Source organism: Choloepus didactylus, chromosome 9 (assembly GCF_015220235.1).
Source record: "Choloepus didactylus isolate mChoDid1 chromosome 9, mChoDid1.pri, whole genome shotgun sequence".
NCBI classification, from domain to species: Eukaryota; Metazoa; Chordata; class Mammalia; order Pilosa; family Megalonychidae; genus Choloepus; species Choloepus didactylus.
The window spans coordinates 39823432-39838984 of record NC_051315.1 but is presented as its reverse complement, the minus strand read 5'-3'; the positions used below and the strand labels follow the sequence as shown (position 1 = coordinate 39838984).

The 15553-nt window shown below is 37.7% G+C and overlaps 1 protein-coding gene across 1 annotated transcript in view; it reads left to right on the top strand.

The window, feature by feature from the left end:
• The window catches only part of NEB (nebulin), a 243548-nt gene that overhangs the window by 110115 nt on the left and 117880 nt on the right, over nt 1-15553 (top strand). The window contains 7 exon segments of the mRNA XM_037849798.1: nt 614-679; nt 682-819; nt 1301-1405; nt 2276-2383; nt 3685-3996; nt 4255-4458; nt 5916-6020. Of these exon segments, the coding sequence (XP_037705726.1) occupies nt 614-679; nt 682-819; nt 1301-1405; nt 2276-2383; nt 3685-3996; nt 4255-4458; nt 5916-6020 (1038 nt within the window).

Sequence of the window (15553 nt, the reverse complement as noted above, 5' to 3'; positions counted from 1 at the left end):
GTGTAACTGTCAGTAGAGGACAGTGTGGAGAGAGGGAGAAGAGAGGCATGTTATACCAAATTATTACAATAAACATTCATATTTTATACTTATTGACAGGATAATATTTGTCTTTTTCAAAACCAATCATCATTACTTATTAATATTTGGCATGTGCAATTGAGACCAAAATAAAACAAATAATTTGGGGAATATCTAATATATTATCTCTACAATTCCACATTTCTTTTATACTCTTGGTATTTTATGACTTTGAAAATAGAAATAAAGGCAAGAGCTTTGGATTATAACACTCACATGGCATTGGTCTAAGTGTGTGGTCTTATCTGGAGCTATTAGAGCACTTTTCCCAAGGTTAAAAAGCACTGCTCCTGTGTAGAAATACGGGCAGGACCATATCTTTTTCTTTAAAAGACAAAAATCTTTCGTCATTCTTGATTCAAACCTCTGTCCCAAAAATACTCAGGAAAAAACAGTGCTTAATAATGCTTGTGGGAGTGAATGAATGATTGACTTTATGCTGGAAGCTTTAGCTGTTCATCAATATTTTTGTATTTCTCTAGTGTGATCCATTACAACTAATTAATAAAGGTGCTCCTTTTCTGATTTGCAGAATTTGTATAAGTCAGACCTTGAATGGCTGAAAGGCATTGGCTGGGTGCCTATTGGTTCCGTGGATCGTTGTTAGTAGCCAAGAGGGCAGCAGAGATACTGAGTGATAATACCTACCGTCAGCGTCCAGATGCTCTGAAATTTACCTGTGTAACTGACACTCCAGAGCAGGTGCTGGCAAGGAGCAATGCTGTCATCATGAGTAAGGTGAGTCTTCATTCCTCACCATTAGGCAGAGTTAATTACCAGTGAACTAGGTAAAAATTGTGACATATGATTATACTTTAAAGATTACTATAAAGTTTAGAACACATCTTAAAATGATTTTCCCCTTACAATACCACCCAGTTACTTGTGATACATACTTCAAAATATGAAACAGATGGTTAAAATACTATGTGTTGTAACTATTTCATAATTCTTTCCCGATTTTAAATATTGAACCCGGTTATACTTTTCAAAACTGTTAAAGGATTTTAACAGGAAACAATATAAACTCTGAGTCAGTGAAAGAGTGAGCTAAATACTCCTGCAAGTAGTAATTTATCTACATGAAAGGTAGAAATTTATGCAGCTTTAAATGATTTTATTTCACTTTGTATGGAGGAGGAGGTACGTGGCACACATCAATCAGGAGAAAAATGTCTGTGAACTACAAAATTTTTTTCATCTCTTTTTTTTTCCTCAGCATTTATATACTGAAGCCTGGGACAATGACAAGAAAACAATCCATGTCATGCCCGATACCCCAGAAATCAAGCTAGCCAAACTCAACCGAATAAATTACAGTGATGTAAGTAAATTGTTGATCTTAAAAAAAACAGGAGGGCAAAAATAAACTCTGTTCATCTGTCCTCTTGGTGAAATGTTTTGACTTATTGTACATACTCCAAACCAATATCATCAGTAAGAGAGAAAGTTCTCCTCCAATTCAATGTCGGTCTATGTGGTGGGTCCACAAAGTAGACCAGCCTTTTATCAACAACAGATCAGGAAATGGAATGTTTAAGGAGAAATATTCCAATAGGAATTATACTCTGAAAGCCTTCCCCCTACTGGTCAGTGTGGTTATCAACTCACTGTTTCATTCATTCAATGTCTGTTTACTGAAGAGTATTACTTTGCTACTTCAATATGCTATGGTTACCACCTAATGTTATTTTACAAGCATTTTTTTAAGGCGTTCTGTATGGACTGACATTTTCCTAAGGGCAAACTCCTGTCCACAGATTGGTGGCAGTCTGTCATGACAGTCCACAGTAAAGTGGGAGAAAATAAGGGCAACGCATTGACTTTTTCATAGAACCAAATATATTCAATTTTTAAAGACTGTTTTTTATTTTTTAGTATTAAGATGGTCTTTCTTGCATTTTATAATGATGATAGTATATAGTAGTTTATTACTTGTGCTTGTTTGCCAAAAGAAAATGTTTGCAAACAAATACTGGCCTCTCCAGATTTTTGGAAATTTACCAGTCAATAAAGTCCCAAAGTCGAGAACACGTGCCTTAAAAGCCTTGAGCACCTATGAAGCAAAACATGTCTTCAAGCCCACCCAAACTACCTGTAGTTTACATGAAGATGGAGAAAATTGAGCAATAAATGCTTTCCTTTTTTTTTTTTTTATAAGAACAGTGATGATTAATGACTCTCTTTTCTACAGAAACTCTATAAACTTGCTTTGGAAGAAGCCAGGAAGGAAGGCTATGACTTGCGTTTGGATGCCATTCCAATCCAAGCAGCCAAGGCTTCAAGAGAAATTGCTAGTGATGTAAGTCAGTGTTTTTGGTAGAGGCATTTCTTACTCAAAGATGTTGTCAAATGGCAGCTTTTAGAGTTTTTCTTGCCAGGACACTAGTTGTCCCTAACAGTCTCAATTTCCTTTATCATTCCTCATGTGCAAAGTTTGCAAATGAAAAAAAGGAACAGCACAAAATACAATGCCCATTATCCCTGTTATTCAGTCAAAGAGACATTCTAAAAATAAGTATTTTATGGACACAAACATGGATTTATTTTGGTATCAGAAATCTGGGCAGTAATTGACCCAGATGTTTGTAAAATTAATGAGATTGATACCAAAGTGTAAAATGTGAACTCTTTCTTGCTACTTCTGTTGATTTATTCTGGCATAAAAAAGAAAAACTAGATGACAGACACATTTTAGAGATTTGTTTACCCTTTGTGACTACTGGTGAGGTTCTCTTAGTAAGATGCCCCTAAATGGCCACAAGAACAAACTGCAAAATAAGCAAAGCTTCCTCTCAGCACCCACCTGCATTTTCTCTCTACTCTTTTCCTTCTCATGAGAAACATCTTCTGTGGGTGTCCAGTGCCCTCCTTCTGTGCTGGGACCTCCTTAGGGCCAAATCCAGACTTTCCTTCTTTTGGAAGGGCCCTGTGCTTTGGACTTATGCTCCATTCCTTCATTGTCCATACTTGTTCCAGCTGTGACGCTGGAGATGCTTACACGATAATAACCTCATAGTAAAATGGACCATAGCATGTTATTCCTGCACTCGAGGTAAAGTCTTAACCTCAAGAGATGACTCTCTCATGGTGCAAGATCAGTGTCATTGACAGGCTGGTTAGGGAGCTATTATTCCCTGGTAGCACATAAACTCTAAGTGTAACGCATCTCTTCAGCTAGGGAATTCACTCTAAAGTCTAATAACAAGGAATATACTCTGTAATATTCTTCATATCAAGATATTTTTAGAGAAAAATAGCCATGTCTTTAAGTAAATACTCTGTTATATTTTACATGATGTTTTCCCTTCACCTGTTAAGCAATACAACTAGGCAGTGTAGTTTAATAGAAGGGAAAAGTATTAGGAAGCAGAAGCTTTTCATTCTAGTCTCATTCCTGCCACCTGTGTGTGAGACGTTGACCAAATCGCTTAACCCCTTAGGCTTCAGATTCCTTTCTATACAGTGGGTTGATAATATTATCCTTGTTCCTACACAACAGTGGTGGAAAAATCAAAAGACACAATGTATGTGTGGAATTACAAAGTGCTGAGAAAATAAGATGTTCTCTTCATTAGACTCACACCCCATTTCTTCCTTCAGTACAAGTACAAGGAGGGCTACCGCAAGCAGCTGGGCCACCACATCGGAGCCCGGAAAGTTGAGGATGACCCCAAGATGATGTGGTCCATCCACGCGGCCAAGATGCAGAGCGACAGGGAGTACAAGAAGGACTTTGAGAAGTGGAAGACCAAGTTCAGCAGCCCAGTGGACATGCTGGCAGTGGTGCAGGCCAAGAAGTGCCAGACCCTGGTCAGTGACGTGGACTACAAGAACTACCTGCACCAGTGGATCTGCCTGCCCGACCAGAACGACGTCATCCATGCTCGGCGGGCCTACGACCTGCAGAGCGACGTGAGTACCTGAGACCCGCTACGAGCCACTGGTGACCACACTCACAATAGTAACATAGAAAACAGACAGGGGTTTAGATGGAGCCCTCAGAAGCCCTGACGTTTCTTCTTCTCTCTGTTCCTCATTTACTGTACCCTACTTTCTTTTAGAGAAAAGGCATAGACATGAAGTTTATCCTAATATCTGGTCTCCTTTCCTTTTTGAAATTGATGTCGTAGCGACGTCAATAATAACTGCTTTTGTGTTTGATCTTCCCAGAATGTTTATAAATCTGATCTCCAGTGGCTGAGAGGCATTGGCTGGATCCCCATTGAGTCTCCAGATGTGGTCAGGTGCAAGAGGGCTGCAGAAATCCTGAGTGATAACATCTACCGCCTGCCTCGAGACAAGCTGAAGTTTACCAGCGTGACTGATACTCCGGAACAGGTGCTGGCCAAAAGCAACGCCATCAACATGAACAAGGTGAGCCCTCCATTTGGGGGTGACTAAAAAGAGGGCTCTCTGTCATGTCTGTGATTGAGTCTTTTTTTTTTCATCTAGTTAAACTGCCATCCAATGTATAGCAGTTTGGTTCTCTGTTCAGTTACATGAGGATTCCAAAAATATATGCAGGTATTTCTGCTTTGACATCCCTCACAACATAGCCAGAGTTGAAAGTAGGGCAGCTGCTCTCTCTCTAGCTAAGTCAACTTGGCAGATGAAGTCATTTCCCTCCCCACTACGTGGGATCTGACACCCAGGGGTGTAAATACCCCTGGCAATGTGGAATATGACTCCCGGGGAGGAATCTGGACCTGGCATTGTGGGATGGAGAACATCTTCTTGACCAAAAGGGGATGTGAAATGAAATGAAATAAGTTTCAGTGGCAGAGAGATTCCAAAAGGAGCTGAGAGGTCACTGTGGTGGGCACTCTTACGCTAATACAGATAACTCTTTTTAGGTTCTAATGAATTGGAATAGCTAGCAGTGAATACCTGAAAATATCAGACTACAGCCCAGAACCCTTGAATCTTGAAGATGATTGTATAACAATGTAGCTTATGAGGGGTGACAATGGGATTGGGAAAGTCATGTGGATCATACTCCCCTTTGTCCAGTGTATGGATGGATGAGTAGAAAAACGGGGGAAAAAAAAAAAGCCCCCAGGGATCTTTTTTACCTTAATTGTTCTTTTTCACTTTAATTTTTATCCTTATTACTTTTGTGTGTTTGGTAATGAAAATGTTCAAAAATTGATTTTGGTGATGGACGCACAATTATATGGTGGTACTATGAACTATTGAGTGCATGCTTTGTATGACTGTATGGTATGTGAATATATCTCAATAAAATTCAATTATTAAAAAAAGGAAAGTAGGGCAGCTGTTTGTGGTTCAAATTATTTGAAGTTTACAGGAGTTATTCACGGCTTTGCATCGAGGTTTCTTTCTTGCTGGGTACATATCTAGGTAAGCAGAGAACAAACAAGTCAGATGCAAATCTCCATAACATTATCAAAAACAAATCTAAAGATGGCTTTCCAGGTATATTTGCATTTAAAAAACAAACAAATAAAACCTGGGAAAGGATTTGTTAATATAGCCACAGGGCAGATATGGAGGTATATGTTTGCTTGGGAAGTACTTGAATTGAATTTAATTTGGTGGTAGAAGAGTGACCTGTAACCAAACACACTTGTGTGTGTTTTCTTCCACGTCTTATTCTACGTAACTATACATATTATTTCACATAATGTTGCATGTATTTAGTGACAATAAATATCTTGTAACATCAAAGTAGTTAAAAGAGTACAATTTGTAACATATAGCACAGATAGCAATGGGGCAATCTTTCAGACTCATCATTATCTCTTATTTGGAAACTCTTCTTTAAACAAACTCTGTTTTTCTAATTTGTTAACCTTTTTTATTCTTCACAGCGCTTATACACAGAAGCCTGGGACAAAGACAAGACCCAAGTCCACATCATGCCTGATACACCTGAAATTATGTTGGCAAGACAAAACAAAATAAATTATAGTCCGGTAAGACTTTTGTTTTATTTTCTTTGTATGACCAATTGATTTTGGTGATTTAGTAGTACCAGAGTTTTGGGTTTAAACCTTATGTGAATCAATTAGCTTAGCTTTGTTTTTTATGCCCATTACCCTTCCTTGAATATACATATCTTGGTATTCAAAAAATAAAGAGATATAAAGATAGGTGAATAAACACAAAAATATCTCCAGGGCAGGGGAAAATTTAAAAACACTCAAAGTCAACTATTGAGTGAGATACATTGTCATTTTAATTAAAAATTAGATTATTACAAATTATCAGATTAGTACTTTTGTTTCATGAGTTGGTTTCCTTCTCCTGCCTCTTCAGTAAAATGGGTTAAAAATACTTCTTCTGGAAAATTTTTGTGATGATAAAATCAGGTAGAATATATAACATGCCCACCAAAGAGCCTGGCCCAAAGAAGTTGCTTAAAAGACTTTGATTTTTTCCATTCCTGCTCAAGCCCCTATGAAAATTTGATTTAATATGCTCAAAAATAACTTGAGGTTTGTTTACAAGAATCGCAGTGAGAATCCTTAAATTCATCCATTTCGAAATTGCCTGAGAACAATAAAATATGTTCTTTTACGAACTATCTCATGTCATTAAACTTGTCATCATGTATCTGTGCAGCCTAATAATAACACTGCAGGAATAGCTTCTTGCCCAATTGCTCCAAAGTCAAAAGTTTCTATGGTTTAATCAAGGAAAATACTGATTTCCTCCATGTTTCCATGTTTACGTGCCTTCATTGAAAAAAAAAAATAGGAGAGCAGACCTTTCTTCAGTGAAAAGATAAAAAATTTAAGTACTCATTTTTCAAGACTTGACTATATTTATTATTTTACTCATATTAATTACTTTTGCCTGGAGTGATGTAGCCCGAAATGGGAAATGTGCATATCAAATAACCATGACAAGTGAAACGAAGAAGATATAATTTCCATTTCTCCAGCATTATAAAACAGGCTGACCAAGGACTAACCTGATCGTAAATATTTATTGGTCTTGGCTTCAATCATTTTTTTTTTAAAGAAAGCCTACTCAGCTTTGTTTTGTGTCATTGGCAATTGTCTTGATACTAAAATTCAAAAGGACATTACAAGAAGGAAAATTACTATAAAGCCAAAATGTTTGCTAAATAAATACAGTACTATATAAAGAGATAATCTATCATGATCAAGTTAGATTTATTTTAGGAATACGAGATTAGTTTAACATTAGAAAATTCAAAGTACTTTCTCACATTAACAGAAAAAAGAACAGTCATGACCATTGCAATAAGTATAGTTATTGTTTGGAAAAAAATGCAATATCCATTCATGGTAAAAATTTTGTTAGTAAACTAGAAGTAAAAGGAAAGCGTTTATTCTGATGAAGCTTATCTGCAAAATATACACAGCAACCACCATATCTAAGGGTGAAACAGCGACACACGTTTTTTTTAAATGCAATTTTATTGAGATATATTCACACACCGTACAATCCATCCAAAGTATACAGTCAGCGTCTCCCAATATCATCACATACTTGTGCAGTCATCACCACAATTTTAAAACATTTTCATTACTCCAAAAAATAATAATAATATAAAATAAAAATATGAAAGAAACCCCAAAATATCCCACACCCCTTATCCCCTCCTATTGTTGACCCCTAGTATTGATGTGGTACATTTGTTACTGAGCTTCAATGAACATTTTTGAATGTGCAGTTTTTCTCTGAGCTACTGAGCTTCTCTGTTGGATTAGCTTCTCCCAGGAGGTCCATCTTTCCCAGGCAGATGAATTTAGCTTCTGTCCCAGACTGTAATGAAACTTTTAAGCCTATCCCTCTGTTAAGATTAGGTCAGCTAAGGTAAGATTTTTCTTAGACTGCTGAGAAGTTGAACTGTCTTTTTAATTCTAAAATTTTCAGCTGAATTTACTTTCTTTAAAACTACCTGATTGGGTTAGCTCCCTAAAAACTCTCCTCTGAATATTAGATTTCAGAAGGGCCCACTTGAATCTCTTCCCAACCCATTGCTAGTGGTATCTTTATTCTATACTTCGCTCAACAAATATAAAGACAAGAACAAACCACATTTTATTTTTTTTCTCTTGAATTCTCATTTACCTGTTTTAATTCTTTGGGGTAAATAAATTACTAAACAAACTTTTTAGAGCAGCCTTGACATAACTAAATCTGTTTACCTCTTTGAAGCCAGTATCTTCTTCAAATGTTGAAAGAAAGGATGAAATCTGTTTCTTTCTCCTGAAGCCATAAGATGATCAAGCGCATTTTTTCCCCACTTATACTATATCAGAAGGATATCTTTAAACATTTATTCTTCAAAGGCAAAATAACAATAGAGAAAATACTTCACTTCCCAGTTATAAAAGAAACACTTCTAGAAACTTTTTAGGAAGAACAAATAACCTTGAGATTTTATCTTAAACACATAAGTTTATTCTTATTTTTACTTGGGCTTTTCCTTGTAAAACCCCAGCTTGGAAAGAAAGTGAACTGTTACATCTTAATACTCTCCATTATAAACATATAATAATATCCTACAGGACTCCTAAGTCATTTAAAATTTTATTTTAAAAAAGAAGAAAGTCACACAGGCCCCAGCAGTTTCTCTGATGCATGTCCCATAATATTTTTTTTAATCTTCATTTTATTGAGATATATTCATATACCACGCAGTCATACAAAACAAATCGTACTTTCGATTGTTCACAGTACCATTACATAGTTGTACATTCATCACCCAAATCAATCCCTGACACCTTCATTAGCACACACACAAGAATAACAAGAATAATAATTAGAGTGAAAAAGAGCAGTTGAAGTAAAAAAGAACACTGGGTACCTTTGTCTGTTTGTTTCCTTCCCCTATTTTTCTACTCATCCATCCATAAACTAGACAAAGTGGAGTGTGGTCCTTATGGCTTTCCCAATCCCCTTGTCACCCCTCATAAGCTACATTTTTATACAACTGTGTTCGAGATTCATGGGTTCTGGGTTGTAGTTTGATAGTTTCAGGTATCCACCACCAGCTACCCCAATTCCTTAGAACCTAAAAAGGGTTGTCTAAAGTGTGCATAAGAGTGCCCACCAGAGTGACCTCTCGGCTCCTTTTGGAATCTCTCTGCCACTGAAGCTTATTTCATTTCCTTTCACATCCCCGTTTTGGTCAAGAAGATGTTCTCCGTCCCACGATGCCAGGTCTACATTCCTCCCCGGGAGTCATATTCCACGTTGCCAGGGAGATTCACTCCCCTGGGTGTCTGATCCCACGTAGGGGGGAGGGCAGTGATTTCACCTTTCAAGTTGGCTTAGCTAGAGAGACAGGGCCACATCTGAGCAACAAAGAGGCATTCGGGAGGAGGCTCTTAGGCACAACCATAGGGAGGCCTAGCCTCTCCTTTGCAGCAAACCGTCTTCCCAAGGGTAAAACCTGTGGTAGAGGGCTCAACCCATCAAACCACCAGTCCCCTATGTCTGTGGTCATGTTAGCAACCATGGAGGTGGGGTAGGCGAATACCCCTGCATTCTCCACAGGCTCCTCAAGGGGGCACTGCAATCTTTTTTTTTTTCCTTGTTTTTTTTTTTTTTTTCTTTCCCTTCTTTTTTAAATCAACTGTATGAAAAAAAAGTTAAAAAGAAAACAAACATACAATAAAAGAACATTTCAAAGAGACCATAACAAGGGAGTAAGAAAAAGACAACTAACCTAAGATAACTGCTTAACTACCAACATGTTCCTACTTTACCCCAAGAAAGTTACCTAATATAGCAACATTTCTGTGAACTTGCTCCTAGTATATCCATCAGAAATTAACAGACCATAGTCATTCCTGGGCATCCCCAGAACGTTAAATAGCTTATCTGTTCTTCTTGGATTATTGTTCCCCCTTCCTTAATTGCTCTCTATTGCTAGTTCCCCTACATTCTACATTATAAGCCATTTGTTTTACATTTTTCAAAGTTCACATTAGTGGTAGAATATAATATTTCTCTTTTTGTGCCTGGCTTATTTCGCTCAGCATTATGTCTTCAAGGTTCATCCATGCTGTCATATGTTTCACGAGATCGTTCCTTCTTACTGCCGCGTAGTATTCCATCGTGTGTATATACCACATTTTATTTATCCACTCATCTGTTGAAGGACATTTGGGTTGTTTCCATCTCTTGGCAATTGTGAATAATGCTGCTATGAACATTGGCGTGCAGATATCTGTTCGTGTCACTGCTTTCCGATCTTCCGGGTATATACTGAGAAGTGCAATCGCTGGATCGAATGGTAACTCTATATCTAGTTTTCTAAGGAACTGCCAGACTGACTTCCAGAGTGGCTGAACCATTATACAGTCCCACCAACAGTGAATAAGAGTTCCAATTTCTCCACATCCCCTCCAGCATTTGTAGTTTCCTGTTTGTTTAATGGCAGCCGTTCTAACCGGTGTTAGATGGTATCTCATTGTGGTCTTAATTTGCATCTCTCTAATAGCTAGTGAAGCTGAACATTTTTTTCATGTGTTTCTTGGCCATTTGTATTTCCTCTTCAGAGAACTGTCTTTTCATATCTTTTGCCCATTTTATAATTGGGCCGACTGTACTATTGTCATTGAGTTGTAGGATTTCTTTATATATGCAAGATATCAGTCTTTTGTCAGAATACATGGTTTTCCAAAAATTTTTTCCCATTGAGTTGGCTGCCTCTTTACCTTTTTGAGAAATTCCTTTGAGGTGCAGAAACTTCTAAGCCTGAGGAGTTCCCATTTATCTATTTTCTCTTTTGTTGCTTGTGCTTTGGGTATAAAGTCTAGGAAGTGGCCGCCTAATACAAGGTCTTGAAGATGTTTTCCTACATTATCTTCTAGGAGTTTTATGGTACTTTCTTTTATATTGAGATCTTTGGTCCATTTTGAGTTAATTTTTGTGTAGGGGGTGAGGTAGGGGTCCTCTTTCATTCTTTTGGATATGGATATCCAACTCTCCCAGCCCCATTTGTTGAAAAGACCATTATGACTCAGTTCAGTGACTTTGGGGGCCTTATCAAAGATCAGTTGGCCATAGATCTGAGGGTCTATCTCCGAATTCTCAATTCGATTCCATTGATCTATATGTCTATCTTTGTGCCAGTACCATGCTGTTTTGGCAACTGTGGCTTTATAATAAGCTTCAAAGTCAGGGAGTGTAAGTCCTCCCACTTTGTTTTTCTTTTTTAGAGTGTCTTTAGCAATTCAAGGCATCTTCCCTTTCCAAATAAATTTGATAACTAGCTTTTCCAAGTCTGCAAAGTAGGTTGTTGGAATTTTGATTGGGATTGCATTGAATCTGTAGATGAGTTTGGGTAGAATTGACATCTTAATGACATTTAGTCTTCCTATCCATGAACATGGAATATTTTTCCATCTTTTAAGGTCCCCTTCTATTTCTTTTAGTAGAGTTATGTAGTTTTCTTTGTATAGGTCTTTTACATCTTTGGTTAAGTTTATTCCTAGGTACTTGATTTTTTTAGTTGCTATTGAAAATGGTATCTTTTTCTTGAGTGTCTCTTCAGTTTGTTCATTTCTAGCATATAGAAACATTACTGACTTATGTGCATTAACCTTCTATCCCGCTACTTTGCTAAATTTGTTTATTAGCTCTAGTAGCTGTATCGTCGATTTCTCAGGGTTTTCTAGATATAAGATCATATCATCTGCAAACAATGACAGTTTTACTTCTTCTTTTCCAATTTGGATGCCTTTTGTTTCTTTGTCTTGCCGGATTGCCCTGGCTAGCACTTCCAGCACAATGTTGAATAACTGTGGTGTCAGCGGGCATCCTTGTCTTGTTCCTGATCTTAGAGGGAAGGCTTTCAGTCTCTCACCATTGAGTACTATGCTGGCTGTGGGTTTTTCATATATGCTCTTTATCATGTTGAGGAAGTTTCCTTCAATTCCTACCTTTTGAAGTGTTTTAATCAAAAAGGGATGTTGGATTTTGTCAAATGCTTTTTCAGCATCTATTGAGATGATCAATTGATTTTTCCCTTTTGACTTGTTAATGTGTTGTAATACATTGATTGATTTTCTTATGTTGAACCATCCTTGCATGCCTGGAATAAACCCCACTTGGTCATGGTGTATGATTTTTTTAATGTGTCTTTGGATTCGATTTGCAAGTATTTTGTTGAGGATTTTTGCATCTATATCCATTAAGGAGATTGGCCGGTAGTTTTCCTTTTTTGTAACATCTTTGCCTGGTTTTGGTATTAGATTGATGTTAGCTTCATAAAATGAGTTAGGTAGTGTTCCATTTTCTTCAATGTTTTGAAAGAGTTTGAGTAAGATTGGTGTCAGTTCTTTCTGGAAAGTTTGGTAGAATTCCCCTGTGAAGCCATCTGGCCCTGGGCATTTATTTGTGGGAAGATTTTTGATGACTGATTGGATCCCTTTGCTTGTGATGGGTTGGTTGAGGTCTTCTATTTCTTCTCTGGTCAGTCTAGGTTGTTCATATGTTTCCAGGAAATTGTCCATTTCCTCTACATTATCCAGTTTGTTGCCATACAGTTGTTCATAGTATCCTCTTATAATTTTTTTAATTTCTTCAGGATCTGCGGTTATGTCACCTTTTGCATTCATTATTTTGTTTATATGGGTCTTCTCTCTTTTTGATTTTGTCAGTCTAGCTAGGGGCTTGTCAATCTTGTTGATCTTCTCAAAGAACCAACTTTTGGTGATATTTATCCTCTCTATTGTTTTTTTGTTCTCTATGTCATTTATTTCTGCTTTAATCCTTGTTATTTCTTTTCTTCTACTTGGTTTAGGATTGGTTTGCTGTTCATTTTCTAGCTTCTTCAGTTGATCCATTAGTTCTTTGATTTTGGCTCTTTCTTCCTTTTTGATATGTGCGTTTAGTGCTATAAATTTCCCCCTTAGCACTGCTTTTGCTGCATCCCATAGGTTTTGGTATGTTGTGTTCTCATTTTCATTCGTCTCTATATATTTAGCAATTTCTCTTGCTATTTCTTCTTTAACCCACTGATTGTTTAGGAGTGTGTTGTTTAACCTCCAGGTATTTGTGAATTTTCTAAGTCTCTGATGGTTATTGACTTCTAATTGTATTCCATTGTGGTCAGAGAATGTGCTTTGAATAATTTCAATCTTTTTAAATTTATTGAGGCTTGTTTTATGTCCCAGCATATGATCTATTCTGGAGAAAGTTCCATGAGCACTATAAAAGTATGTGTGTCCTGGTGATTTGTGATGTAATGTCCTGTATATGTCTGTTAAATCTAATTCATTTATCAGATTGTTTAGGTTTTCAATTTCCTTATTGGTCTTCTGTCTGGTTGATCTATCTATAGGAGAGAGTGATGTGTTGAAGTCTCCCACAATTATTGTGGAAACATCAATTGCTTCCTTTAGTTTTGCCAGTGTTTCTCTCATGTATTTTGTGGCACCTTGGTTGGGTGCATAGACATTTACGATTGTTATTTCTTCTTGCTGAATTGCCCCTTTTATTAGTATGTAGTGGCCTTCTTTGTCTCTCAAAAACATCCCTGCATTTGAAGTCTATTTTATCTGAGATTAATATTGCTACACCTGCTTTCTTTTGGCTGTAGCTTGCATGAAATATTTTTTTCCATCATTTCACTTTCAGTTTCTTTGTGTCCCTGTGTCTAAGATGAGTCTCTTGTATGCAACATATTGATGGTTCGTTTTTTTTGATCCATTCTGCGAATCTATATCTTTTAATTGGGGAGTTTAATCCATTTACATTCAACGTTATAACCGTGAAGGCATTTCTTGAATTAGCCATCTTATCCTTTGGTTTATGTTTGTCATATTTTTCCCCTCTGTCTATTAATATCCTTTATTGTACCCATACCGAATCTCTTTAGTACTGAACCTTTCTCCAAGTCTCTCTGTCCTTTCTTTGTTTCTCTGTCTGTAGGGCTCCCTTGAGTATCTCCAGTAGGGCAGGTCTCTTGTTAGCAAATTCTCTCAGCATTTGTTTGTCTGTGAAAAATTTAAGCTCTCCCTCAAATTTGAAGGAGAGCTTTGCTGTATAAAGTATTCTTGGCTGGAAATTTTTCTCACTCAGAATTTTAAATATATCGTGCCACTGCCTTCTTGCCTCCATGGTGGCTGCTGAGTATTCATTACTTAGTCTTATGCTGTTTCCTTTGTATGTGGTGAATTGCTTTTCTCTTGCTGCTTTCAGAACTTGCTCCTTCTCTTCTGTGTTTGACAGTGTGATCAGTATATGTCTCGGAGTGGGCTTATTTGGATTTATTCTATTTGGAGTTCGCTGAGCATTTATGATTTGTGTATTTATGTTGTTTAGAAGATTTGGGAAGTTTTCCCCAACAATTTCTTTGAATACTCTTCCTAGACCTTTACCCTTTTCTTCCCCTTCTGGGACACCAATGAGTCTTATATTTGGATGTTTCATATTATCTATCATATCCCTGAGGTCCATTTCAATTTTTTCAATTTTTTTCCCCATTCTTTCTTTTATGCTTTCATTTTCCATTCTGTCATCTTCGAGGTCACTGATTCGTTGTTCAACTTCCTCTAGTCTTGTACTATGAGTGTCCAGAATCTTTTTAATTTGGTCAACAGTTACTTTAATTTCCATAAGATCATCCATTTTTTTTATTTAGTCTTGCAATGTCTTCTTTATGCTCTTCTAGGGTCTTCTTGATTTCCTTTATCTCCCGTACTATGGTCTCATTGTTCATCTTTAGTTCTTTGAGTAGCTGCTCTAGGTGCTGTGTCTCTTCTGGTCTTTTGATTTGGGTGCTTGGGCTTGGGTTATCCATATCGTCTAGTTTTTTCATATGCTTTATAATTTTCTGTTGTTTTTGGCCTCGTGGCATTTGCTGAACTTGATAGGGTTCTTTTAGGATTTGTAGACCAATTGAAGTCCTTATCTCTAATTTATCAGATCTACAGCTTCGTGGAGTACACTTTCTCTAACTAACCAGCAGGTGGCATCCACGAGCCACCTGTTCTCCACAAGCCAGTTCTCCCCTGCTTAGCCTTTTTGGTGAGTGGGGGAGTGAGTCTTGTGGGGTCCAATTGGTGTACCAAGCTTGCGTGTGTAGTTGGTGTTGCCTGCCCTGTATCTGGGGCGTGTTTCTGGGCAGTCAGGGGCGAGGGGGGTGGCTCTAACAATCAAATCTCCCTGGTGATCCTAGAGTTTTAAAGCTGCTGCAATAGTCTAATCCTTCAGTTCAGACTGCCACAGTTTGTCTCTGCCACTGACCCACAAGTCCTTGGTATTGGCGTATGGCTCCTGAGACTTGCAAGTGGGCCCCTCTTCCAGGCCGTGCACCCCGGGTCCTCTGTTGAGGGATGACTGTGCTATGTCACAGGTGAGTGCCGTCCCCCCAGAGCAAGTTCTGGGCTGCTGGGCTGTGTAGGGAGGCCTTCCCAGTCTGCTGAAATGATGGCTGAATGGGGCTTTGTTAATTCACACTGCTCTACCTTCCCAACTCTGGGACAATCAGCTGAGGTTGCAGGGAAGGCTAATG